Source organism: Auxenochlorella protothecoides (genome assembly GCF_000733215.1).
Source record: "Auxenochlorella protothecoides strain 0710 unplaced genomic scaffold scaffold50, whole genome shotgun sequence".
Lineage (NCBI taxonomy): Eukaryota > Viridiplantae > Chlorophyta > Trebouxiophyceae > Chlorellales > Chlorellaceae > Auxenochlorella > Auxenochlorella protothecoides.
The window spans coordinates 61,886-87,143 of NW_011934473.1; the positions used below are offsets into that span (position 1 = coordinate 61,886).

Genomic DNA, 25,258 nt, shown 5'->3' on the forward strand with positions numbered 1-25,258 from the left:
AACTTCGACCCACAATCTTTACAACGTGGCAGTATTCCTCTGGTGTACTTTCAAGACACTAATCATTTGTGATGACCCTCCACAGCTGCAGTAATTTGAACTTCAGGGAAAATGACTCTGTCGTTTGCCAGCCATTCGTGCTTTGTGCTCAAGAACAGAAGCAGAGGTTTGAGGGCGTGCAATCCGTTGATACGATAAACAAGTGCAGTGCATGTGCTTTTCACAAAGTTCGTCAACTTTCCTCGCTACCTTGTGGGGAACATGGCGGATGCTGCCGTATTGCTGTCAATGCAAGATTCCAAACAGGCACTTGTGCCCCTGATGCATGGAGTTATATCTACTCTAGTGGGCCATAGGAATAAAAATCTTGTAAATCACAGTAGATTCATGTATTAAAAAAAACAATCTCGTCTGTTTGGCCTGCCAACCAGGGTAATAGCATGCATGCAAGCTGATAAGGGAGGCGGTACAACGAGTGTCCCGCCAGCCTGAATGGATCATGGCTGCCCATTTGCATGGGAGCATTGCGTCGGGAGACCCACCTCCCGACAGTCATCATCGGCATCCCCCTACACCTCATACCTATCTAGTACATGCTGGCACCTTTGAATATATTCGCTGAGGGCCGGGTCTGATTTCTCCAACCCGCCGGGCGCACCTCGCGTTGCAGGTGAATCTTGCGGCCAGGGCTGATCTGTGGCCCTCCGCGCTATGAGCCACACTCCAATCAGCAGGTGCGATGCTACAGTGTGGCCGTGCCTGGAAGCTCGCGTGGGTGGGCGGGTGAGACCGGCAGAGGATACCCGGGGCGAGACGGCATCACCACACCACGCTCTGCCACCCATCGCGATGCAGTGACGAGGAAGTATACCTGTCCGACCCGCCATCGGATCTCGACACTGACGCCAAGACCGAGGATGTAAGGACTTTAGGGCGAGGATCTGCAATGGAATGGGGGAAGGTGCTGCAAGGGTCCTTGTCAGAGTCGAGAAATGATGCATGCACCTGGGCCCTGTTCTGGCCTGCCACCTTCATGAAACCACTTCCCTTCATTCCCAGGACTACGAGTATCACCCGGCCAACCAGGACTCTTTTGTGAACTCGCCCGCCGTCAGCGTCAAGGTAACTCCTCGCGGAGGCTTCGGCGAGGGTGTTAGCGTCCTCATCGAGGGTGGCGGTGAGTTACAGAGGGTGTTTTAGCTTCTCAGTGTGTGTGAGGAGCTTGGGAGGCGGAGGGATCAGGGAGGGACCCCTCCTGGGCATGTACTTCTCAGGAATAGAGTAAGCAAATGCCTGGGTGCTGGCACATCAGTCACGCGTGAATGCCCTCGCATTTGCCCGAACACCCCTGATGAGCACGGCATCAGGCATCAGTGTCCCCGTCACTGTTTCCCCTGCTCGTGCTCCCCCAACTCAAAACATTCAAGTGATCCCCCTCATGATGTTCTCCGCAGGTGTCACAGCCCCGAGCACCAACGGGCACTCTCCTCGGAGCGTGCACAGCGCCCCGCCGCACGATCACGAGCGGGAGTCTGGGGCTTCTTCGTCCTGCCCCATCGACGTGGCGGCCATCTTGGAGCGCGCGACTCGCTCGGAGTCTGGAGTAGAGGGCAGCGCGGGCGACAAGCACTTGCCTCAGGTGCCCAGACCCTCCCTGCAGCCCAGAACCCCCGTGAGGACGCGCGCCGAGCCCATCGCCCCGCCCCCCGCCGACTCAGAGGCGGGCGAGCCCCAGTCCGCGCCCCGCGGCCTCCCCTCCCTGCCCGGCCGCCCCCTGCCCAAGCAGGCGCCCAAGGGCCTGCCCTCCGCGCTCCCCGCCCGCCCCAGCGGCACCGTGCCCGCCCGCCCCGCCGGCCTCGGCCTGGGCCTGCCCGCCCAGCACCGGCCTGCTCCTAGGGAAGAAAGCACGCCAGGGTTCCAGGTGGCCCCGCCCCCGCGCGCCCAGCCCGACCAGGCCTCCGAGAGCGAGAGCGAGTACGAGGAGCAGTCGGGGAGCGAGGAGGAGGGAATCAAGGAGGAGACCCGCCCCGCCCCCGCCCCGCGCTCCGCGGGCGGCCCCTTCCTGCCCCCGCGCCCCGGCAAGGGCGCCGCGAGTTCACCGGTCCCCGCCGCCGGCCCCCCGGTCGGCCTTGGCGTTCGCCCCGGCGCCGCCAGCAACGGCAACGGGCCGAGCCTGCCCCCCCGCCCCAGCGGCACGGGCACCGAGGCCGGCTCCGCGCCGCGCCCCGACCAGCCCGGCTCCGCCTTCGCTGCTGAGATGGCGGCCCGTGTGGAGGCGGCCCGCGCTGCCGAGGCGGCGGCGGCCGCCGCCGAGGCGGCCGACCCCGCGCTGCGCGCGCTGCGCGCAAAGGTGCAGGCCTTCCGCGTGACCACGCACCGCGTGGCCACGCGCCTGGGCGTCTCGCCCCGTGCCTCGGTGCTGCAGCAGGCGCTGTACCGCCTGAACATGGCCGAGCGGCTGCAGCTGTCTCAGCGCACCGGCGCGCTGGGCGGCGGCGGCGGCCCCGGCGCGCCCCCAGGCGGCGGCGCGGCCGACGAGGCCGCGCTGCGCGAGGCAGAGGAGGCCGAGGCGGCGGGCGAGCCGCTGGACTTTGGTGCCGTGGTCCTGGTCATCGGCCTGCGTGGCACGGGCAAGAGCGCCACCATCGACAGCCTGCTGGGGCGGTCAGGTGATGGTGGTGCCGGCGCCGGCGGCGCGGCGGCCTCCGGCGGCGGCTACGTGCCCACCAGGCGCGTGAGCCTGGAGCGCGGGGAGGTGGCGGGCCTGCGCCTGACCTTCATTGACACGCCCGGGCTGGAGGCCAGCGCGGGCGCGGCGTCGCGCAACGCCGCCACCCTGCGCGCCATTCGTCGCGCATTCGACGCGCACAAGCCGCACGCCGTGCTCTACGTCGACAGGCTGGACGCCTCGCGCCGCGACGCCTCGGAGCTGCATGCCCTGCACGCCGTGTCCGACACGCTGGGCGCCGACGCCTGGTTCTCCACGCTGCTCTGCGTGACCCACGCCCTGGCCCCGCCGCCCGACGGCGCCTCGGGCCAGCCCCTGGGCCAGGACGCCTACCTGCAGAACCGCCAGCAGCAGCTGGTTCAGGTCATGCGCGCCGTGGCGGGGGACAGCAGGTGAGGGGTTGGGGGTTTGGGGGTGGGTAGGGGGGGGGGTTGGGGGCAGTGGCTCACATGCCTCGTGGGGTGCTCGATGTAGTGAAGAGGGGTGGCAAGTGGGTTCTCTCATTTCTACACCTGGGCAGGTTTGCTTCCCCACATGCCCAGCCACAACCCGCTTGCCAAGCTGCCATTCCCGCGCTCAGCCAACAAAACACCGGGTCCTCATGTGGCTCACAGCCACCAAGCTAACAAGGTTCCCCGCCACCCACCCTCCTCCACCCCAAGGATGATGAACCCCGTGGCGCTGGTGGAGAACTCGCCCGCCTGCGCGCGTGGCGCGGGCGGCGAGCCCGTGCTGCCCAACGGCGTGGCCTGGCGCCGCCACCTGCTCATGCTCTGCGCCACCACGCGCGTGCTGAACGAGGCCAGCACCCTGCTCAAGCCCGGGCGGGGGGCCAAATCCCCCCCGGGCGGCGCACGGGCCCCTCCCGGCTTTGGCGGCGGCTCCATGAAGGTCCCGCCCATGGCCTGGCTGCTGGCCAAGCTGGTGGAGTTCCGCGCGCCGCGCAAGTTCCCCGAGGACGAGCGCGAGCTGATGCGCGACGACGAGATCGCGGGGCTGCCACCCGCGCAGCGCGAGTTCCAGCTGCGCCGGCGCCGCGTCTACCTGCGCCAGCGCGCCGACGAGGCGCGGGGCGAGGAGAACGCGGTGCCCATCCTGGCCCCCGAGCCCGCACTGGGGCCCTCCTTCGACCCCGAGGTGAACAACCACCGCTACCGCGTGCTGGAGAGCCCCAAGGCCCTGCTCACGCGCCCCGTCATCGGCGAGGGCGGCGTGGACCACGAGGACGGCATCGACTCGGTGCAGGTGGAGAAGTCGGCCATCCTGCGCAAGCGCACCCAGTTCCTGGGGGGGGTGCCCACCCTGTCCTGGGTCCAGGTGCAGAAGGACAAGAACAGCCTGACCTTCCAAGGTGGGATCTTGGGACTGGGGGTTGGGGGTGTTGGGGGAGGTGGGGGGAGGGGAGTTTGGGTGTGTGTGATATGGAGGGAAACGGTTTCTCTCCTGCTCCTCTCTGACACACCTCACGTTCACCAAATTCAACTCCTCACTGATCCTGCACATTCCCAATCTGCAGGCGAGTCGGACGCCGCGCTGTACCACTCCACCTACTGGGTCAGCTACGCCTCGGTCAACGCGCAGTCGCTCCAGCGCGACGTGCTCTACACCGGCCGGTTGGAGAGCCGGGTGCGCAGCAAGGGCAAGCGCCAGAAGTTCACCGTCGGCCTGCTGGCCAGCAAGCTGGGCGAGGACTTCACCCTGCCGCCCATCAAGGTAAGGGTATGTGTTGCTTGAAAAGTGGGGAAGAGGCTTGGTGTCAGGCCTGCAAGGAGCAGCCGGAAGTGAGTCGGCCATGTGGAGAAGGGGCCCAGTCAGTCGGTGCAATGTTGAACACTGCAGGCTACATGGAGTCAGGCTGATCTTCTGGCTTTGCGACTCTCATCCCCCACTCCCTCAACCCACCACGCACCCCGACAGGGAGGCAACGGGGCGTACGGGCTGAAGCTGGACGAGCGGCTGCGCATCACTGACAGCATCAAGCTGCGTGCCGCCGTGGGCAGGCTGCTCACCAAGATGGGCACCCACTACGAGCCCGGCACGGCGGTGGCGGCCGACCTGAAGCTGCGCAACCCGGCCGACGACAGCGCACGGGTGTGTGGAGGGAGGGGAAGGGGGCCAGAGAAGAGGGGGGAAAGGGACTCGTCCTTGCCTCATGCGCATCACACAACAAGGAATGTGGCTGGCGCCTCCCTCCTTTCGTAGAGGAAGGTCATCCATGCTCGGAACGACCACAGTTTTTGTTCAGGTGTCTAAGCCCCTTCTTGCATCAGTGACTCACTGGGACTCACCCAACACATCACACAGCTGCTCCTGGGCGGCTCCGCCCAGTGGCAGGGCCGCGACAAGCGCGCCGCCAAGCAGTCTCTGGTCATGGGCGGGAACATCGCGGGCGAGGTGCGGCTGCCCAAGATGGACGGGACGGGGATGAAGTCCGACACCCAGGTCTCCGCCAATGCGCAGTACACCACCCGGGGCCAAGGTACCCTGGCTCTGCGCATCAACTCGCACGACGTGCCCCAGCTGGCGGCGATCATGCTCGTCCCCGTCCTGCGGGCCGCCTGGGACAAGTGCTTTGCGCGGGAGGTGGAGGCCTTCTGAGCGCAGTGTGCTGGGACCACCGTATCGCCGAGGTGAACCACACCTGCGCCTGGGGCTGTGTCATTGCTCCGTAGGTACAGCGGCCAGCCCCTGTCGCTTGGTCACCCCTTGAGCGTTCAGGCCCGCTGCAATGCACCATACCCATGCCAGTATGGGCCGCCCCTGTTGGAACTCCCTTGTTGCTGCACGAGCTAAATCCTTCTCCTGCCATGCGCCAGACCTTCCTCCCTCACACTGAAGTCGTCGAGGACGGATGCCGGCGCAGGTGCAGTGCCACCCACAGACCCTTTCTTGCCATGTCTGCAGCTGCATGTGTAAGCGCCCTGCAGGTGGCACCAAGGCCCAGGCTGGATGGTTGTGGTGTGCGTTCTGTTGTGTTGGTTCTTCTCTTGAAGGTCAACCAGCCCAAGTGACCACAGAGGTCTTGGTTGGGGCAGAGTGCGAGGAAAGTCGTGCAACCGCGATGGCTGCTCCATGTTGGAGTTCCCATTTCAGGAGAACGGTGAATGGCAATCATACCTACCACCGCTGTGCCTCATCCTTTCGTATCGCTGTGCCATTCAATGTTACAAGCTTATATTAGTTGACTTACAGCACGAAAACTACTGTAGGCAAGTTCTGCGCGGTCGTTGGTGAGCCACGGGAACTGCCGGCCGCCTCACAGAGCGACGACGGCTTCTCCCTCCCTCACCAGCACGACAATTTTTCACTCATGAAATGACGAACTTAGGAGTGCAGAGCAGCAAGGTGATCGCAAGAGTCGGGGTGCGCTGAGGAGGGGAACTGCTCCAGTCTCAGGAGCCCCCCAAGCACACCTAGACTCGGTCGTATAAGTACAGGGAAGGGGAGATGGGCCCCGCCCACTGTCCTGGGCTGGAGAACCCGAGGAGGCCAGGGGGCGACAGGGCATGTGTGCATGCGTCTGCACCTCCAAAAAGCAGGGCGCACAGCGTGAGCTGAAGGCTGGCGCAGCCCGGCCCGTCACATCAGGCGGGCCCCGCCGAGGGTCGCTGCAGGCGGGACCTGCCCGCCACGGCGCCGCCCTGGCATCCACCACTGCCTGCATCCCCCATGACCAGGCCGGGGGGGTCCAACGTCGCAAATGCTGCGCCCCTCCCGACACTCTCACGTCCATCCCACTGGGAGCATCAGTGGGCGCCGTTTCCGTTGGCATGAGGGGCGCTGCCGTTGGAAGCCGCCGCAGCGCTGCCGTTGGAGGCCGCCGCAGCGCTGCCGTGGGCGGCGACACCACCACGGGTCGCGTCGGACACTCGCCACGTGGTCCGCGCGCGGACCAGCTCCGTCTCGCCGCGCAGGAGGCTGTGCACGTAGCAGGCCGGCTCCCTGCCTGCGCCGTTGTGCGTCAGCGCTTCCTGCGGCGGCACCTCCTGCGCCAGGGAGCAGACCACGTCTCCCGCGTGGCACTCGGCCTTGAAGTCGATCTCCACCTGGTACAGGTGAGAACCGGCCCAGACCTCTTCCGGCACCGCCTCCAGTGTCCAGGCCAGGTAGGCCACGTTGTTCACGTGCCCATTCATGTCCATGTCGGCGCGGCGCGCGACCTGGCGGTTGCCGCGCAGCGGGGCTGGGTCCGCCACCGCCGGCAGCTTGGCGCGCGTGACGTCGCTGGGCAGGGCCAGGCGCGGCGGCTCGCGCGCGAAGCACGCCGACTTCCACCGCACCAGCTCCGGCATGCGGCAGGGGCGACGCGTGCGCATGTTGATCATGACCCAGGTGGAGGTGGCGGCGCCCAACACCTCGCCGGTCAGCTTGTCGCGCAGGAGCCACTCGCGCTGCGCGCCCAGCTTGCCCGCGGCCTGGAACCAGGTCTCCACCTGGACCAGGTCGCCCCAGCGCGGGTAGCGGTGCATCTGGATCTGCATGCGCGTCATGACGAAGATCAGGCCCCGCTCCACCAGCTCTGGGTCGGTGGCGAAGCCCTGGCTGCTGCGGCCCCACATCGCCACCGCGTGGTTGCCCGCAGCCTCCTGCAAGATGTTGGCCACCGCGGCAATGGTCACGTGCTGGGAGGGGCCTGCCTCGTTACCGCGGATCCTGTGGAGGGGAGGAAAGGAAACGGTGAGCGGGCGAGGGGGAGGCTCGGCGGGCACATCAGCATGGCGGCCCGGTGGGTTGGAGAACGGTGGCCGTCCCAACATGCACCAACGTAATGTACAACCAAAACCCCGGGGCCGCACCGGTGCTCCTCCAGGAAGACGCGCTTGTTCTCCACCATCTTGCAGGGTTCTAGGGAGGTCCAAAACTCCTGGGCAGGCTCGGGGCGGACAGAGTAGTCCACCACCGCCTCCGCCAGGCTCGCCCGCGGCGCGCTTAACCTGGGCCGGGCATGGCCAGCTGCGCGCCCTTGATGCCTGAAGACCCGATCACCCGGGCCGGGGCGAGAACGTGAGCAGAATGAAGCGGCAGACTTCTGTATTTGGCCAGCCAACCAGGGAGCGGGAGGGGCGGTTAGGACGGTCATGGCCGGTCCGGGTGTTCAAACGTGTGAAAGGGAGATGGAGGAGCAGGCGCGGGGTTATCTAGGCCATCGACGATCAAATGCGCTGCTTAAATTCACCAAGTGCTGGAGGAACGGGTCGGCAGGGTCCTGTATGTGCCAATCTGGCATCGACCTGGCCACCCAAGAGCTGACAGAATGGAGCTCCCCACTGCGTCAATCGACGGACTGGGGTCGAACCGCGCGCGCCTTTTCTCATGTGTTTGGGCCGAGAGGCATTCCGAGGTGCGCCAGGTGGTGAGAGCCTTTAGGTAGAGTATATTCGATTGTGGCTCGATTTGGAAACAACGCAAACTTAGAGCCGACTTCAAAGGGGAGGGATGGGTGATTGAGCCAGCCACGTCAGAGTAGGGTGATATTTGCCCCGAGGCTCCTCTAGCGCTCCTCCCAGGGCCCAAATTCACCTACCATCATGGTCAGCCAGGACCTCGTACTGGATCGGGATGTCCGGGACTGGGTGCTGATCCCCCTGACCGTCAGTGTGATCCTCATGAAGCTCCTGCAGCAGTACGCAGTGAAGGTAAAGGTGCAAGCACAACACAGAGGGCCGCTCGGTTTTGATCATCATTGGTAGTGCCGGGTCATAAGATTGACCTATATGTACACTTGCATTGCAGCTCATGGCCGCACCCAAGCCCAGCGAGCCACCAAAGCCGGAGGACGTGCAGCAGAAGAACACTCTGGCCCGCAGCGGCCTCCTCCGTGCCAACCACGGCTTCATCTCGGAGGCGGGATTCCGCCAGCGCCGAGCTTATTTTGCTGGCAAGGTGAGGGAATATGTGCTGCAGGAACAGCGTCCAGGAAGACAGGATGTGGATTCAGAGACACTCATCGCTCTGGAGTGCTCAGTGTGTGCGCCACCCGTCTGGGGTCCACCAACCAAGCAGTGCCCTACTCGCCACAGGAGGGGGTCCTGCAGCAAACCTTCCCCGCCAAGGGTCTGAACGACATGATGGGGAACCCAGACGCTATGCAAGGCATGCTCAAGCAGCAGATGGGGGGCCTTGTGCCACAGGTGGGTTTTGAGAATGCTTTCTGTTGTTCCTGGCTACTTCATGGAGGGGCATGCTGCCAGGGGCGGCTCCTTGGATGCATACTGCTCCTCGATGCGTGGAGTGCCCTGCCTCAGACCAGAGCAGGCGGCCGATGTCTTGACCTCACCTGCAAGTGCCTGCGTGCCAGATGCGCCGTAACGGCCCTGCCACTCCGATCCACTCACCGCAGATGGGCATGGGTGCCTTTGTCAACTACTTCTTCTCCGGCTTCATCCTGGGCAGGGTCCCATTCTCCCTTTCTCCCAAGTTCCGGCCCATGCTCCAGCGCGGCATCGACCTGCCCGCCCTGGACCCCTCCTACTTCACCTCCCTGTCCTTCTACATCATGGCCCTGTTTGGGCTGGGGGGCGTGTTCCGCCTCATGTTTGCGGAGGACGCGATCAACGACGCCGCGCAGATGGCCCAGATGCAGATGGGCGGGATGGGCGGCGGCGGCCCGCCCACCCTGGACCCGGCCAAGGCTTACGAGGCCGAGCGGCAAGCGCTGGACGTGGTGAGGATCCTGGGGGCGAGGGACCAGGGGAGAGGGGACAGGATACTTGTGTGTGTGCACGCTGGCCCACAGTGGTTGGGTGCTTCCATTGTATACTGCGGCTATCACCAGGATCAAGTGTTCAACCCTGGCGCCACATTTCACCAAGGTGGAGTATCGCTCCCGGCTGGAGAACTCTGAGCTGAGGAGCCTGAAGCTGCTGCGTGCCCAACTGGCCGCCTGAGGTGCTCTGGGTTTGGCAGCATGCCTTTTCTCGTAATGCCCTGTTGCAGCGCTGCCTGTATGCAACACCTCCAAACGCTGAGAAGATGGGGAGGGAAGGAATTGCTCGACTGCAGAAGGGCACCTGGGAGACCTCGGAGCCTCCCCTGTCAGTATATCTCGATTTGCCCCTGCTCAATGATGCTTTCAACAACTATGTTAGCCTTGCAGCAGCCTAGTCGATGTGATCGTTGTCCACCACAGAAAACAGATGCTGTGTGAGACACAAGCCAGGAAACTAATCGCCCCCTCCTCTGACTAGGCTCTCATTCCTAGAGCTCCACAGATGCCAAGAAGTCTCAGCTGCCTCACTAGCTGCCCTCCTCCATGGCGCCTTCGTCATACCAGTGCACCATGCCCAGTCCATCGCCATCGGCCTTGGCGGTGACCACCAGAGGGGCGTGCGGGCAGTCTGCAGAGCCAGGGATCGGGTCACCCCTCGACTGCGCGGCGCTCTGGTCGACGGGCGTGGGCGGAGGTGTGTAGGTCAGGCCCGTGACCTGGAGCCTGACTGGCAGGCCGGTCTCAAAGTAGAGCTGAGAGGCGCCCTCCTCCCCTTCTAGGTCCCATGACCATGCCTTCAAGGGGGGTTGAGGTAGGAAATATTCAGTCAGCTGCTGGTCGTCATAGGACGCCGAATGAACTCCCGCCAGCGTCCTGCTTTCATAGTTACGCAAGGAGGCCCAAGCAGATGTCTCAGTCCTTGTAGAAGGGCGTCGTGTTCATACCAAGGATTGTATGGGATTCTATGGGTGAAACTGCACTACCCCATTTGCATATTCTGGGCGCACCTTCTCCTCAGGATCCCAGCTGTGCGGTTCAGGCATCCCGTACGGCGGAATGATAATGTCTTCAAAAAAGCCGAGCCCGACATGGACCCCAGTCCTGGCAGTGGTGTGTGAAAGGGCATGTGCACCTCACCAACGATGGGGGGAAGCGGCCATGTAAGTGCACAATCGGTACACCTCACACAGACCCCACGCCAAGCGACCCCACCTCTCGTCCTGGGAGATCACCTCTCCCACCAGCACTTCTTCTTGGGACGGGCGGAAGGCGACGACACGGAAGGTGGTATCGTGGTGCACTCCCCCATCTGACTGGAACACGTAGCCATCGCCAATGTCCAGTAGGTCGTACAGCGTCACCACCAGGCCCAGGTCTGGGATGACGCGGTCGAGGTACGTCTTCTCGAGGACGGCAGTGACCGCATCTGCTGTGTCCAGGCGGAGATCCTGCGCGCAGGGAGGGTGGTGGAGGTTGCTAAAAGGTGAGAAGCCCACTCTTCCGAGTGGGCAGGGATGGAGCTCAAGCAGACCAAGTTCATACACTCACGGCACCTACCTTGGGTGCTAGTCGCACTTTGTCCTCCAATGTGCACAGGACGAACATGGGTGGAGGCCCTGTCTCATGGCCGTGCGGTGCCCGGGAAGCAAGGGCCAATGCGCTTGAGATAGTGCATTCAAACCCTATTATTTGTGACGTATGATAAAATGTATATCCAGTGCTCTTTAAATCCCAGACTTCGCCCCGACATTATGGGGAGTCGATGGCCGGATTCTGTGCCCCCCGGTCCCGAGGGCGCAGGCGCGACTAGAGTTCCCAGGAGCTCTGGCCCCAGGATGGAATGGATACGGAAGCGCTTGTTCGAGTACCAATCCACTGTAGGGTTTCGAAGACCAACTTACAAGCCCTTGTCTGTTGCTCTCATCAATTCTCGATTGCCCAAATCTGCTCGGAAGATCAAACCCCAGCACGGCCAGGGAAGTACGGCCAAGCGCATGCTGCGCATGGACGGTGGTCACCGTTGTATAAATTGGGTCCCATGAGGCGGTGGGGCAAAGGAGCGCGCAGCCTGGAAGTCCTGCCACGCTTTGAACTTCCTGCCATCGTCTGCCTGCCACCATACAGGGAAAACTCAATATGGTCGGCAAGATTTTCACACCAGCCCCCCTTGCTATTGCTCTCGACTGTTTAGCACTCTCAGTTGCCATGGTGAATTTACAGGCTCCTATCAAGCTGTCCTGGCAGGCATGCGGTCAGACAGACCCGCAGCTATTGAATAAAAACATCAAAGCAATATTGTACGATGGATTGGACTTCAACATGCATGCATATACTCCGGGAGGTACAAGGAATCAGCTCCCGCCATCGACTCAGCACAAAGAGAGCCATGTTTAGAAAACCAGTCGTTTCAGGCCTCACCCTCCTGCCCCCTCCTAAAGCTGGGGCAGCAGGCTCTTGAGCGCCGCCACGACGGCGGCGGCAGTCTCGCGCCTCGCCCGGTCCGTCAGCAGGCACTCGGTGTGCCGCGATGTCAGGCCCAGGCTGAGCACGCGGTCCACGTCGCAGTGCGGCGTGGTGGCGGCCAGGAACAGCGCCCCGATGCGGTCCTCCGGCAGCAGCGTGGCCACCGGCCCGTCGAAGACGCCGGGCGGCGTCGCGGCGGGCCCGCGCGACAGCCGCTTGAGCAGTCCGGCGCGGTCCAGGGTGGTGTACACCGCCGCGTCCCAGGCCTCCTCCGCGTCGGCCAGCTCGGGCGGCCGGAAGCTGTTGAGCAGCTTGAGCTGCGCGGCGGGGGACCCGGCGCCGCGCACCACATCCACGAACTCGCCCATGGAGCCGCGCAGGCCCCCGATCTCGCGCAGGAGGTAGAAGAGCGCGTACCAGGAGACGTCGTGCAGGGGGAGGGCGGGCGCGCCGACGCAGCCGTCGACGAGCACCAAGGCCACAGCGGCGCCCTCGGCGCGCAGCGCGCAGGCCAGCGCGTGCGCGAGCAGCACGCCGCCGACGCTGGAGCCGAGGAGGAGGTAGGGCCCCGCGGGCTGCAGCACGCGCAGCGCGGCCGCGTACCGCGCGGCCAGCTCGGCCAGCGTGGCGCAGGCGTCGGCGTCTGGGCCCATGGCCAGGCCGTAGACGGGGAGGGGGAGCAGCGCTGCCAGCTCCTTCTGCGCGGAGCTCAGGTCGCCGCGCTCGCCGTGCAGCATCCAGAGCGGGATGCGGGTCAGCGGCGCGGCGGCCAGCGCGGCGGGCGTCCCGCTGTGCAGCGCCGTGGCGCGGCGCAGGATGTAGCGCCGCTCGGGGCAGAGGCGGTTGAGTGGGAGGACCAAGGTGTACGTGTCCACCGGCCCGTCCCCGCCCGGCAGCGCCTCGCTGGCCGCGCCGACGGAGATGCGGCGCGACACGCGCGCGGTGGAGGCCGACGGCGTCTGCGCCGTCTCCGAGGCCTGCGCCGCGCGCTCCTCCGCGCGGCGCACCACGTCCCACAGCAGGCCCTGCAGCTCTGTGGCCAGGGCGGTGCCGGGGGACACGCCGGAGCGGGCGCCGGCGCCCAGGCTCGCGCTCTCCAGCGGCTGCACCAGGAAGGCGATGCTCTCCCAGGCGGCGTGCACGGTGCCGATGGGTGCGGGGGGTCCGCAGGTCACCGCCAGGGTCTGGCCCAGGAACACGTCCGAGGGGCGGTACTCGGCGCAGATGGACGAGAAGTAGGCCAGGCGGGAGAGCAGGGCGTTGATGCGCTCGTCCCAGTCCTTGGTCTTCTCCTGTGTGCCCAGAGGGGAGGGGTTGGGGTAGGGGGGAGGGATCATGAGCGAGGGTTTTACTTGTTGTCGAGTGGTAAGCCACCTTGGCCCCTCCTGACAAACACACGAGAACGCATGTCCCTCTCCTCGCCAGGGCACCCAAGACCCACCAAAGACCCCCCCTTCTCTCACAGTACATCGACCCTCAAACCCCCTCACGTGGTGTGGCCGGAACAGTGCGATGTAGTCCAGCTGCCCGTCAAAGCCCTGGATGGAGCCCAGGCGCGTGGCAAAGGCCTCCACACCCGGCGCCCCCCCCGCCGCGCCGCCCTCCTCGGCGGCGGCCTGCACGGTGGGGTACAGCAGGCTGGCGACCTGGCCCACCTCCGCGGCGCGCGCGGGCGGCAGCCAGGCCAGGGCCGAGGCGCGCACCGCCTGCCGGCCCTCCAGCAGCACCAGGCCCAGCACGCGGTCCGATGCGGCGGCCGCCTGCAGCGCCAGCTCGTGCGCGACCACCGCGCCGAAGCCGACCCCCGCCAGCACCAGGCGGCGCGAGGCGGGGACGTGGGCGCGCAGGGCCTTGGTGCACAGGCGCGCCAGCTCGGGCACGCTGGGAGACTCCAGCAGCGCGCTGTCCTGCGGCAGCTTGACCACGAAGGCCGGCATCTCCAGCGCGGCCAGCACGGGCTCCAGCCCGGCGGTGCCGCCGTTGGCGTCGGCGCAGACCACGAGCACGGGCGCGGCGCCCCAGGCGCCGTCGGTCAGCGTCAGCGCGCGCGCGCCCGCGTTCAGCGGCGCGACCTCGTGCTCGGCGGCCACAGCCTCCATGGCCGCCGTCACCGCCTCCTCGTCCAGGCCAGGGAGCTGGGCCTCCACGCGCTTGCGCAGGGCGGGGTCCTTCACCCCCATCTTCTGCAGGTAGGCGTCGATGTCGGGGATGTCCAGGCTGGACGCAGCGGCCCTGCGCCCGCCGCGGTTCAGGATCTCGGTCCAGCCGAAGGGCGCCAGCTTGACTTTGAGCGCCGTGACGATCAGGTTCATGTCGCGGTCGTCCTGGCGCAGGACGGAGAAGTGGTCGCCGGGCAGGTCGATCACCTCGATGTCCTCGCACAGGTCGTACCAGCAGAGGCCGTGCGGGTGGGCGCCCAGCCGCCCGTCGTCCATGTAGGTGCACATGCCGCGGTCCTTGGCCCGGAAGTAGACCAGGGGTGCCTTGGTGCGCGGCGCCATGTGGTAGTGGTGGCGCAGGTCGGAGATGTTGCTGGCCTGCTTGGTGACCAGGGCCACGTGCTGCACCTGCTCCTTGACTTCCTCCACCGACAGCGGCGCGTCGCGCATGACGCGCCAGATGGGCGCGAAGAACTCGATCTTCTGGTCGAAGTCCATGCCCTTCCACTGCTCGCTCTCGCGCGGGTGCGCCATGGAGGCGCCGATGCCCACCGCGTCCTGCCCAAGCGCGCCCAGGATCATCTCCACCAGCTCCAGCGTGTCCTCCTGAGTGGCGACAGGGACGTCGGGCTGCGCGGTCCGGATCTGCTGCCGCATGGGCGTGTCCATCACCTGGTGCGGAAAAAGGGGGGGGGGGGAGTTACCATGTGGGTGATTGCAGAGTCACTTCACATTGCGATTTTCTGATTCCAACACTGCACATCCCAGTGATGCCTGCAGACCAATCCGGCCTGACCCTTGCAGACCAACCCGCCACGTCCATCCAGACCAATCCAACACTTCAATGCAGACCAATCCGCCCCCTTCCCATGGGACACCAATCCACCACTTCCCAAATCCACCCCCATGCCCCTTCCGACACCCACCAGGACGAGGCCGACCTCCAGGCCCCAGCTCTCCAGCACCATGGCGATCTCCATGGCCACGCAGCCGCCGTAGGAGTGGCCGCCCAGCAGGTAGGGCCCCTCGGGCTGCACGCGCACGATGTCGGCGGCGTTGCGCCGCGCCAGGTCGGCCACGGTGAGGTCGTTGTCCTTGTCCAGCACGTAGATGGGCTGGGTGCTCCACGCCAGGTACTGCGAGAAGGAGAAGTAGGCAGCCTGCGCATTGGCCACGCCGGGCGCGGCCAGGAAGAGCGGGCGCTGCGCGGGCGGGCCGCGCAGGAGCTTGAGCAGGTCCGACGGCTTCTCGGCGGCAGCGGCGCCGGCCCCCGCGCCGCCGCGCTTGGGCGGCGCGGCGCGGGGCGGCCCGCGGGGGCTGCCCGACCCGGCGGAGCCCCGGCCCTCCTCCTCGCTGTCCACGCTGGAGCCCTCCTCCGGGGCCTCCTCGGGGGCGGTGGACACCGCCGTGTTGAGGTAGTCCACGATGGCGTTGATGGACTGGTAGTCGTACAGCAGCGTCACAGGCAACTGCGTCGGGGTTGTTTGGGAGGGGTGTCTTTGTGTGCAGATGTGTCTCTGGATGAGGCGAATGGAGTACAGAGGGAAGAGGTCGTGTCAGGATGGAGGGAATGCTGTGGGGCATGGGACTATGCAAAGACACCAGCACAGTGCACACACACACACCGCTCCTCACCTGCAGACCGATGGCGTCCGCCAGGGACCTCCTGAGCTCCATGCCACCACGTGAATCCAGGCCCGCCACCATCAGCGGCTCGTCCGGGTGCACGGTGTGGCCCAGCATCTGCCTGACCTCCCCCATGACCTGTTGGTGTGAGGGGGATGAGGGAGTGTTGAGTGAAACAGGGGGATGGCAGGGCTCCCTCGAGAGCTCAATGCCATCTCTTCTCTGCGCCCGACACAGCACAAAGTACCCTAGGAGTGGCTCTTGCCCACTCCCCTCAACATTCTCACCTGGGCTTGGAGGTGCAGCATCCGCTCTTCTTCCGACATGGCAAGCAGGGGGTGGCCAGCAGCCAGCCCCACTGCCGCCTCCTCCTCCTCGCCAGCGCCAGGGCTGCCGCCCGCCTCCTCGCCCTCCTCGCCCAACAGCGCGGCGGCTGCGACCTGGGTAGGCCCCGGGGAGGTGGGTGGCAGGTCGTGCTCGCCCAGCACCACCCCGAACAGGCTCATGGCCGCGCCGGGGGTGCGCAGGCTGGCGCCCCCGGACGCCCAGGCGTCCAGCGGCGCGTAGGTACCCAGCAGCGCGCACTCCGCGGCCGGCGCCGTGGAGGAGAGCAGGGCGCCCGGCTCGCTGCGCGCCAGCAGCGTCTCCACACGCCGCACCCAGGTGAGGGGCGACGGCGCGCCGGGGCCCGCCGCCAGCGTCCCAGCCGCAGAAAGCGCGGCGTCCAGGGTCGCGGGGTGCGTGCCCGCGGGATACCCGCTGACGTCGGCGGCGCGCGCCGCGGCGGCCAGCAGCGAGGGCGTGGCCGCGGGCGCCGCACTGGCCGCGGCTGCGTCGGCAACCAGCGCCGCCAGCGGGTGCGGCGCTGGTGGCGTGCCCGGGTCTGCGCCGGCGTACACGGCCTTGGCGCTGCTGCGCAGCAGCTTCAGGCGCGAGGTGGCCAGCTTGGTGTCCCCGCCCTCCACCTCGGCCACGCCCGTGGCCAGGGCCACGCGCAGCGCGACGACGCCGGCGCCGGCAGGCGCGGGCTTGCCACGCAGCGCCAGTGGCGGCAGCGGCACGCAGGCCGTCAGCGCGCTGTCCCGCAGCACGGGCAGCAGGTGGTCCTGCGTGCACATGGCGGCGGGGATGGACAGCAGGGCCGTCAGGAGCGCGGCAGGGGCCAGGCACGCCGCGCCGCCCACGCGGAAGTCCCACAGCCCCGCCAGCGCGGGCGCGGCCAGCGAGAACTCCAGCGTCATGCTGGCCTTGGCCAGCCGCGGGCGGCGCGGGGGGATGGCGCGCAGGAGCAGCGCCTGTGGTTTGGAGGGCGGATGAGATGTTGTGTGAGTGTCGGTGAGGTGGTCAGTGACAGGGGAGGGCATCGGCATCGTCAGACGGTGTGCGCCCACATCGCTCCAGCCTGTGGTCCTGAGGACGGCGAGCCCCCCCTCCCGAGGGCCTGCACATGGCGAGTGAACACCTCCCTCACCACCCCCACTCCCTTCACCTGAGGCCTGGCCGCCGCCCAGCAGACAGAGTGCTGCCAGAGCGGGCCCGCCCCCGGCGCCAGGGGGAAGGGCGGGGTCACGGGGTGGCCGGGTCCCGCCAGCAGCGCGTGCGCGTTGGTCCCCTGCGCGCCAAAGGAGCTGACGCCCAGGGTGGAGGCGCCGGGGTGCAGCGCGGGCAGGCCGTAGGGCCCGCCGCGCGCGATGGCGACGGCGGCGTGCCCCGTCAGCGCGGAGCGCACGTGCGGGTTCAGCCCGCGCAGGTGCAGCGCGGGCGGCAGCGCGGCGTGCGTCAGCACCGCGGCGGCCTCCAGCAGGCCCGCCACGCCCGCCCCGGACTCCTGGTGCCCCGTGTAGCCCTTGACGGTGGCCAGGGCGAAGGGCGCGTCGCGCCGCACCCCCTCCAGCATGACCGCGGCCAGGGCCCCCAGCTCGATGGGGTCGCCCAGCGCCGTGCCGTTGGAGTGCAGCTGCAGGCCGTCGACCTCGGCGGGGCGCAGGCGCGCGGCGGTCAGCGCCCAGCGCAGCAGCGCCTGCTGGCTGGGGCCGTGCGGCGCGGTCAGGCTGCTGGCGCGGCCGTTGGTGTTGACGGCGGTGGCACGCAGCAGGCCCAGCGCGCCCGGCTGCGGGTCCTGCGGGTCGGCGCGCGCGAGGTAGACCACGCGGCAGGCCTCGCCGCGGACGTAGCCGTCGGCCCCCGCGTCCAGCGTCTTGGACCGGCCCTCGGGGGACAGCATGGAGGCGCGCGCCAGCATGAGGCTGGACTCCGGCACCAGGCAGAGCAGGACGCCCGCCGCCAGCGCGCCGGCCAGCGGCGACTCGCGGAAGGCGGAGGCCGCCAGGTGGGTGGCCACCAGGGAGGCGGAGCAGGCCGTGTCCACGCTGGCGGTGGGCCCGCCCAAGCCGAAGACGTAGGCCAGGCGGCCCGAGGCCACGCTGGCGGAGCTGGCGGTGAAGCTGAAGCTGGAGATGGGGATGCCGGAGCGCTCGCACAGGGGCTCGTAGTCGTTGGTGGAGATGCCGACGTAGGCGCCCACGGTGCGGCCGGCGGAGGGCACGCCCCCCGCCTGCGCCAGCGCGGCGTGCGCCGCCAGGAGCAGCATGCGCTGCTGCGGGTCCATGCCCGCTGCCTCGCTGCGCATGATGCCAAAGGCCTCGGGGTCGAACAGCTCCACGCCGGGGACAAACACGCCGAACTGGGGGGCCAGCGCGCCGTCGTCGCGCGGGCCGCGCGCCGCGTGGTCCACGTCCCAGCGTGCCAGCGGCACGCGGCTCGCGGCGTCGCCGGAACCATGCACGTAGCGCTGGAGCAGGTGGTCCTGCCCCGCCGCGCCCATCAGCGCCACAGCGCTGCCCGGGCCGCCGGGCAGCGCGGCTGCGCCGCTGGCGGCAAACAGGGCCAAGGATGACTCGGGGCCCAGAGCCTGCGAGGCGCCGCCGCCGGCGCCGCCGGCCATGCGCCCCACCAGGTACTCGGCCAGCGCGGCGATGGTCGGGTAGTCGAAGACCAGGGTGCTGGGCAGCTCCAGGCCCAGCTCGTCGGCCAGCCCCTGCTGCAGCTCGGTGGCGGCCAGCGAGTCCAGCCCCGCCGCCATGAGCGGGTCGTTGTCGCCCACCGCGGTGCCCACCGCGCCCGCCACCGCGGCGCGCACCGCGGCCAGCACCGCCTCGGCGTCCACCTCGATCGCCTCCTGCGCGCGGTCGAAGGCATTGGGGCCGTCCCGCGCCATCCCGGGCGCGGGCGACCAGTCGCCCGCGCCGGGGGAGGAAGGCAAAAAGTACATGGGCGTGCGCGGCGTGGCCAGGCCGCCGCCCGCGCCAAAGGGCGAGTGGGGCGTGCGCGGCGTGCGTGGCGTCATCAGCGGAGGCCGCCGCGCCAGCAGGCGCCGGTGCTCCACGCCCGCCAGCGAGAAGCCGGCGCCCAGCGCGTGGGAGCTGGCGTAGTGGCTGCGCGCCAGCGTGGTCCCCAGCCAGGCCGGGGTCTGGGAGGGCGACGTGTGCACGCCCTCCTTTGGAGGAGGCAGCGCCAGCGCCTCGATGCGTGCGGTGACGCGCAGCGGCGGCGCGCGCGACACGGGCGAGCCCGCCGCCAGCGCTGCGGGCGACACCAGCGAGGCCTCCACCTGGGCGGGGTGGGGACCCGCCCAGGTCTCGCCGTCCGCCGGCGAGAAGCCGGCGGGCGGCGAGGTGAGGGCCACCACGGTCGGCGCGCGGCCCGCCTGCGCCATTGCCGCACGCGCGATGAGCAGCGCCAGGGTGCCCGACTCGGGACCCCTTGGCTGCCCGGCAACCATACCGACCTTGGCGTCATCCTCCAGCGCCGCGGCGACGCTGGCGTGGAAGTGGGTGCGCAGGCGGCCGCCCTCCGGGGTGGTGATCTCCAGCGAGCCGGGCAGGCGCCCCGTCCCGCACACGACCTTGGTCGCCGCGCCGCTGGAGCTGCGCAGGCTGACGTGTACCGCGAAGACGATGTCGCGCAGCGCCGCCTCCAGCCCTGCGATCACTTTGCCGGTCAGCAGGCTCGCGGCGGCAGCGCTCAGCTCCAGGAATGCGCCGGTGGCCAGCACGCCCCTGCCCAGCACGACGTTGTCGCGCAGGAAAGCGAGGCGCGCCGCGCTGAGGTCCGCCTCCAGCGCCGCGCGGCCACGCCCGGCCGGCAGCGCGCGCTGCAGCATGGAGTGGACGCGCGGCGCCACCCAGACGCGCGCCCGCTGCCACGGCAAGGCGGTGACAGTGCGGTCCAGCGCGGCGGCCGGTGCGTCGCTGGCGTCAGCAGGCGCCAGCAGCGCGTGCGCGTTGGTGCCCTGGAAGGCGAAGCCGCTGACGCCGACCAGGCCGCGCAGGGGCGCGCCCGCCGCGGCGCGCGGCAGCAGCCAGCCCCCGCCCCTGGCGTCGGCCCGCTTGGCCGCGGCCACGTCCAGCAGCGTGGCGATGTGGGGGTTCACTGTGGTCAAGTGCACGATGCCCTGGGTCAGCGCGTGGCTGACCGCCAGGGTGGCATGCGCCAGGCCCGCCACCCCTGCGGCGGCCTCGGTGTGCCCCACCCAGGCCTTGGCGGTGGTGACGTGCACCGGGGTCGCGGCGCCCAGGCCCAGCGCGCTGGCCGCCCCCATCTCGATGGGGTCGCCCAGGGGCGTGCCGGTGCCGTGCAGCTGCAGGGAAGCAAGAGCTGCTGGCGGGCAGCCCGCAAAGGCCAGGGCGGCGCGGATCACGTCCTGCTGCGCCGGGCCATTGGGAGCCGTCAGGCTCGAGGACCGGCCATCCTGGTTCACCGCGCTCCCCCTGATCACCGTCAGCACTGTCAGCGGGGCAGTGCGGTCGTCGCCGCCCTCGGCTGCCCACTGCAGGTTGAGCACACCCATGGCCTCGCCACGCGTGTACCCATCTGCAGGCGAGTGAGGTTTGGAGGTGTCGTTGGGTGGGTGGGAGCGACTCGATTCGGGCTGTCATGCACATCATTTGCCCTTGGGGCCAAGGTGATTGTCTTTCCAACAGTTGGCCCCGGCGATTATCAAACCATTGAACACATCGACACCAAGCAAACAGTACCCCACCAGCCTCACCTCCCGCGGCGTCCAGGGACTTGCAGCGTCCGTCGGGCGCGAGCATGCCCGCCTTCTGGAACATGGCGGTGGGCGAGGGCGAGAGCAGCACGCCCACGCCCGCCGCCAGCCCGCCCCCGGCGCTGCCGCCCCAGACGGCCCCCGCCGCCAGGTGGGTGGCGACCAGGGAGGAGGAGCAGGCGGTGTCCACGCTTACGGCGGGCCCCTTGAACCCAAAGGTGAAAGACAGGCGGCCCGAGGCGACGCTGGGCGCGCCGCCGGTGGCGCTGTAGGCGCTGACCCCCGTGGTCCAGGCCGGGACCAGGGTGTTGTTGTACTCGGCGGAGGCGATGCCCACCGCCACCGCCACGCGGGCGGTGCGGGCGGGGGACAGGCGTAGCACCTCCCACGCGCTCTCCAGCAGCATGCGCTGCTGGGGGTCCATCAGGTCGCACTCGTTGGCCTGCAGGCCGAACAACCCGGCGTCAAAGGCGTCGATGCCGTCCAGGAAGCCGCCGAAGCGGGCGGGCAGGCTCGCGTGCGCCGGCGCGTCCACGTCCCAGCGCGACAGCGGGACGCGCGTGATGACGTCGGTGGGCAGGAGGGCCAGCAGGGCCGCCTCGCGCGTGCGCGTGGCCACCGCCGTCACCGCCAGCGCCCCGTCGGCTGCGGGGCCCGCCGCGGCGCCGCGGCGGGGGCTGGGGCCCGCGGAGGGGCTGGCCGCCGCGCCCGCCACGGCCCAGTCCACCTCGGAGCCGTCCTCCTGGTCGTCTTCCCCTGAACCAGCCCCGCCCTCGGGCAGGGCTTCTCGGATGTACCCAGTCAGGGCCTCCACGCTGGGGTAGTCGAAGACCAGGGTGCCGGGGAGGGCCAGGCCGAACCGGGCCTCCAGCCCGTTCTTCAGCTCCACCGCGCCCAGCGAGTCCAGGCCCGCGGACATGAGCGGGTCGGCAGGGCCCACCTCGGCGCCGACGATGGAGGCCACGGCCTCCGCCACCGCCGAGGCCACGCCCGCGCGCGCGTCCGCGGCGTCGGCCGCGGCCGAGGCGCCCTTGCGACCCCGCCGCCCGCCGGCCTTGCCCGGTGTGACCGCGGCGTCCGCGAACTCGGCAAACAGGGCCGGCACCGCGGCGCCGAAGCGCCCAATGAAGCGGGGCCAGGCGAAGGCCACCGCCGCCAGGGCGGGGGGCGTGGCGTGCATAAGCACGCTCTGCACCACCCCCAGCCCGTCGACGGGGGCCAGCAGCGACATGCCGGTGCGCTCCACGCCGGCGGCGGTGGACGCGTCGCCGGCGGCCATCCCGGCCCCGGCCCAGGCGCCCCACTGCACGCTCGTCAGCTGGGCGCCCTGTTGTGAGGGGGGAATGGAGGGAGGAACGCATGAGGGGGGGTGGGGAAGCAGTGAACGGCTTCGAGGTGTGGCAGACCTGGCAGACCCCTGGTCAGCTGGCGGGTGCAGATTGCGTGTACAAGCTGCCTGTCGCAGCGTCTGCCGACCATGCGATCCATTGCCCTCCCGCACGATCTCAAATCACCCCCGTCCCTTCCCGACAGGAAAACATACCTGAGCGTCGCTGCTGGACGCCAGCGCGTCCAGCGCCGCGTTGGCCGCGGCGTAGTTGATCTGGCCTGGGGACCCCAGCAGGGCCGCCACGGAGGAGAAGAGGACGTGGAAGACGCCCGGCCCCGCCGCTGCGCGCAGCGTGCCCAGCGCGTCGACCTTGGGAGCGAAGACGGCGCGCAGCGAGCGCGCGCCCTGCCCGCGCAGTGTGGCGTCGGCCAGCACGCCGCCGGCGTGCAGCAGGCCCGCCAGGCGGCGGCCCCGGACGGCGTGCGCCACGGCCGCCGCGTCCTCCGCCGCCGCGCCGTCACCGGCGCAGAGCGTCAGCGACGAGGCGTGCGCCGCGGCGCGCAGCACGGCCGCGGCGCCCTCCGCCGCACGGCCCGTGCGCCCCGTCAGCACCAGCGCCCGCGCGCCGGCGCCGGCCAGCCAGGCGGCCACCTGGGCGCCCAGCGTGCCCATGCCGCCGGTGACGCCGAGCGCGGGCGCGGCCCCGGCGGGGCGCGTCTCCAGTGCCGGCGCGCGCACCACGATCTTGCCCACGTGCCGTGCCTGCGACATCTGGCGCAGCGCGGCCTGCACCGCGCCCAGGCCGTGGCTCACGGTCGGCAGGGGTGCCAGCATGCCAGCGGCCACGCCCGCGGATACGCGGGTCAAGCCCGCGTGCAGCGCGGCCTCCGACATGAAGTCCACGGCCACCAGGCTGTAGGAGGCGTCGGGGCGCTCCTGCATGACGCGCCCCGCGCTCCAGATGTCGCGCTTGCTGATCTCCACGAAGCGCCCGCCAGTATTCAAGGTCGCCAGGGACCCGGCCACCATGCCCGAGGAGGTGAGGCTGTTGAGCACCACGTTCACCCCCCCCAGCTCGGCGGCCTCCGAGACAAAGTCGGTGTCCCGCGACCCAAGCACCTCCCGCACGCCCAGGCTGCGCAGCAGCGCGCGCTTGGCCGGCCCACCCGCGGTGGCCAGCGGCGTCGCGCCCGCCGCGCGGATGACCTGCATCGCAGCCAGGCCCACGCCGCCGGCGGCGGCGTGCACCAGCACGACGTCTGCGGGGCAGATGCCCGCCAGCTGCACCAGCGCGGTGTCCACGGTGACGAAGACGGTGGGCATGGAGGCCGCGGCCTCGAAGCCCAGGCCGGCCGGCATCTGCACCAGGGTGTGCGGCGAGACGCACACCGCCGTGCCCAGGCTGCCGGCGGCCAGGCCAAAGACCCTCGTGCCGGGGGCCAGGACCGCGGAACCGGGCGAGGTCACGACGCCGGCAAAGTCGCCGCCCGGCGCGCCGGGGTCGCCGGGGTACATGCCCAGCACCTTCAGCACGTCCCTGAAGTTGATGCCCACAGCCTTGACCTGGACATCCAGCCAGCCCGGCCGCCCGGCCTCCACGGGCTCGGGCACCAGGCCGGAGAAGGCGCCGCGCGGGCGCGGCATCAGGTGGAAGGCGCGCATGGGCGCGGGCGGCGCCCGGGAGGGCACCAGGGCGGGGGCCTGGGTCGTGCCCCAGGCCAGCCTGGCGCCGTACCCGTCCCCGCCGGTTCCGGGGACCGTGGAGAGGCTCAGGGAGAGCCCCTGGTCCGCGCCCTGGCTCCCGCCGTGGGCGACGCCGGGCGCCTCCTGCGCAAAGGCGCGCAGGGCGCCCCACACCGCCCCCGAGGCAACGGCGGTGGGGGCTTCTTGTGTCTCCACCAATCCACCCGCCGCGGCCGTCAGCCCGCTGTGCAGGCTCACGGCGGCCACGCCGAGGTCGTCGCCGCCCTGCAGCGCCGCCAGCATGGCGGCCGTGGCAGCCAGGGGCGTCGCAGCGGGCGCGTCGGTGAGTCTGTAGCGAGCGGAGGAGGCGTCCGAGGACTGATCAAGCTCCCTATCCGCCACGTCGGCCACCCGCCAGTCGACGGCGTAGAGCAGCTCCGGCGCGGGGGGCAGCGTTGGGGCGTGCGCAGCGCCAGCGTCGTTGCGCGGCCCCGCGCGCATGGTGCGCGCCTCCAGGCCCTCCAGCGTCGCGGCGCCGGCGCCCGGCGAGTGCGTGCCCGCCAGGTCGTGGTCCCTCAGCGTGGAGCCCTGGGGCGGTGGCGCGGCGCCCTCCCGGGCGGCCGCCAGCAGGCCCGTGCCCGCGCGCGTGGCGCGCGTCACGGCGTAGGCAGCAATCGCGGCGGGGACGCGGGCGCCCTCCTCCGACCCCGTCGCAGCGTGCGCAGCGGGGACCAGGGCGCCGAGCTGCAGCGTGCAGTCCAGTGCGGCGGGGTGCACGAAGAATCCCGCCACGTCGGTGCTGCGCGCGTCGTTGGCGCCGGGGTCCAGGGCAGCCGCGGCGCCCAGCCGCCCGCGTCGCGCGCCGCGCAGCAGGCGGAAGGCGGGGCCGTACTCCAAGCCCGCGGCCGCCAGGCGCGCATACGCGTCCGCCACGTCCACGGGCTCGCAGGTCCCGGCGCGCACCGCGTCGGCGCCCACTGAGGAGAATGGGGTGGAGGTTGGAGTGCCTGCTGACACAGACACGCCGGTCGCCAGCTTGATCAGGGACGCGGTGAGGTGGGGCTGGGACGCGCCGCCCGCGCCCCCCTTCCTCTCGCCCGGGTCGAGCGAGGGCATGGCCAGCGCCCCCGTCCGGCCGTCCAGCTCGACGAGCAGCTGCACGCTCCTGCGCGCGGAGCCTGCCGCCGGCAGGAGCAGGGGGCGAGGCGATGGCGCCGTGCACCACCGCCAGGCCCTGACCCGGTCCGGCTCTGCCCAGCGTGGCCCCTGCGGCAACGGCCGCCTCCAGGTAGGCCGCGCCGGGGAGCACCGCCGCGCCGCCCACGCGATGGTCCCACAGGAAGGCGAGGCGCGGCGCGGCCAGGGGCACGCTGAACTGCAGCCGCTGCTTGGCGGCCGTGGCCAGGTGCAGGAGCGGGTGGCAGGGCACCAGCGCTTCGGTCCAGCAGGCAGTGCTCCTGCTCCAGGGCTGGGCGGCCAGTGGCGAGGCGCCTCGCCCCTCCGCGGCCGG

At 69.4% G+C, this 25,258-nt stretch overlaps 6 protein-coding genes across 6 annotated transcripts in view; 3 read left to right on the forward strand and 3 right to left on the reverse strand.

The window, feature by feature from the left end:
- Positions 1-711: 711 nt before the first annotated feature.
- On the forward strand, positions 712-5,326 carry F751_4312 (Translocase of chloroplast 159, chloroplastic; the record flags this gene model as incomplete). The annotated part of the gene is made up of 11 exons (XM_011403584.1): positions 712-734; positions 856-919; positions 1,060-1,177; positions 1,455-1,639; positions 2,084-2,267; positions 2,559-2,664; positions 2,731-3,120; positions 3,391-4,079; positions 4,245-4,441; positions 4,646-4,819; positions 5,033-5,326. 11 exons carry the CDS (start codon positions 712-714, stop codon positions 5,324-5,326), a joined length of 2,424 nt encoding a protein of 807 aa, XP_011401886.1.
- Positions 5,327-6,474: 1,148 nt separating this feature from the next.
- F751_4313 (Oleoyl-acyl carrier protein thioesterase, chloroplastic) lies at positions 6,475-7,562 on the reverse strand (the record flags this gene model as incomplete). Its single annotated transcript, XM_011403585.1, has 2 exons — positions 6,475-7,381; positions 7,525-7,562. The coding sequence occupies 2 exons, from the start codon at positions 7,560-7,562 to the stop codon at positions 6,475-6,477; spliced, it is 945 nt and encodes a 314-aa protein (XP_011401887.1).
- Positions 7,563-8,256: 694 nt separating this feature from the next.
- F751_4314 (ER membrane protein complex subunit 3) lies at positions 8,257-9,615 on the forward strand (the record flags this gene model as incomplete). Its single annotated transcript, XM_011403586.1, has 5 exons — positions 8,257-8,364; positions 8,462-8,611; positions 8,749-8,859; positions 9,069-9,392; positions 9,541-9,615. 5 exons carry the CDS (start codon positions 8,257-8,259, stop codon positions 9,613-9,615), a joined length of 768 nt encoding a protein of 255 aa, XP_011401888.1.
- A 349-nt stretch (positions 9,616-9,964) lies between these two features.
- On the reverse strand, positions 9,965-11,042 carry F751_4315 (DNA-directed RNA polymerase III subunit RPC8; the record flags this gene model as incomplete). Its single annotated transcript, XM_011403587.1, has 4 exons — positions 9,965-10,231; positions 10,445-10,538; positions 10,650-10,885; positions 10,995-11,042. 4 exons carry the CDS (start codon positions 11,040-11,042, stop codon positions 9,965-9,967), a joined length of 645 nt encoding a protein of 214 aa, XP_011401889.1.
- Positions 11,043-11,869: 827 nt separating this feature from the next.
- Positions 11,870-25,258, reverse strand: part of F751_4316 (Polyketide synthase PksN) — a gene marked incomplete at both ends in the record, with an annotated part of 66,181 nt that continues 52,792 nt past the window's right edge. Inside the window, 20 exons of the mRNA XM_011403588.1 lie at positions 11,870-12,622; positions 12,776-13,192; positions 13,391-13,468; positions 13,556-14,731; positions 14,986-15,303; positions 15,421-15,528; positions 15,695-15,823; positions 15,973-16,312; positions 16,583-16,980; positions 17,175-17,513; positions 17,571-19,976; positions 20,088-20,557; positions 20,736-20,790; positions 20,932-21,333; positions 21,463-21,702; positions 21,805-22,062; positions 22,279-22,470; positions 22,804-24,547; positions 24,641-24,926; positions 24,988-25,205. Coding sequence (XP_011401890.1) covers positions 11,870-12,622; positions 12,776-13,192; positions 13,391-13,468; positions 13,556-14,731; positions 14,986-15,303; positions 15,421-15,528; positions 15,695-15,823; positions 15,973-16,312; positions 16,583-16,980; positions 17,175-17,513; positions 17,571-19,976; positions 20,088-20,557; positions 20,736-20,790; positions 20,932-21,333; positions 21,463-21,702; positions 21,805-22,062; positions 22,279-22,470; positions 22,804-24,547; positions 24,641-24,926; positions 24,988-25,205 — 10,327 coding nt within the window. The remainder of the gene's footprint in view (positions 12,623-12,775; positions 13,193-13,390; positions 13,469-13,555; positions 14,732-14,985; positions 15,304-15,420; positions 15,529-15,694; positions 15,824-15,972; positions 16,313-16,582; positions 16,981-17,174; positions 17,514-17,570; positions 19,977-20,087; positions 20,558-20,735; positions 20,791-20,931; positions 21,334-21,462; positions 21,703-21,804; positions 22,063-22,278; positions 22,471-22,803; positions 24,548-24,640; positions 24,927-24,987; positions 25,206-25,258) is intronic.
- Positions 16,999-17,178, forward strand: F751_4317 (hypothetical protein; the record flags this gene model as incomplete). Its single annotated transcript, XM_011403589.1, has 1 exon — positions 16,999-17,178. The coding sequence occupies one exon, from the start codon at positions 16,999-17,001 to the stop codon at positions 17,176-17,178; it is 180 nt and encodes a 59-aa protein (XP_011401891.1).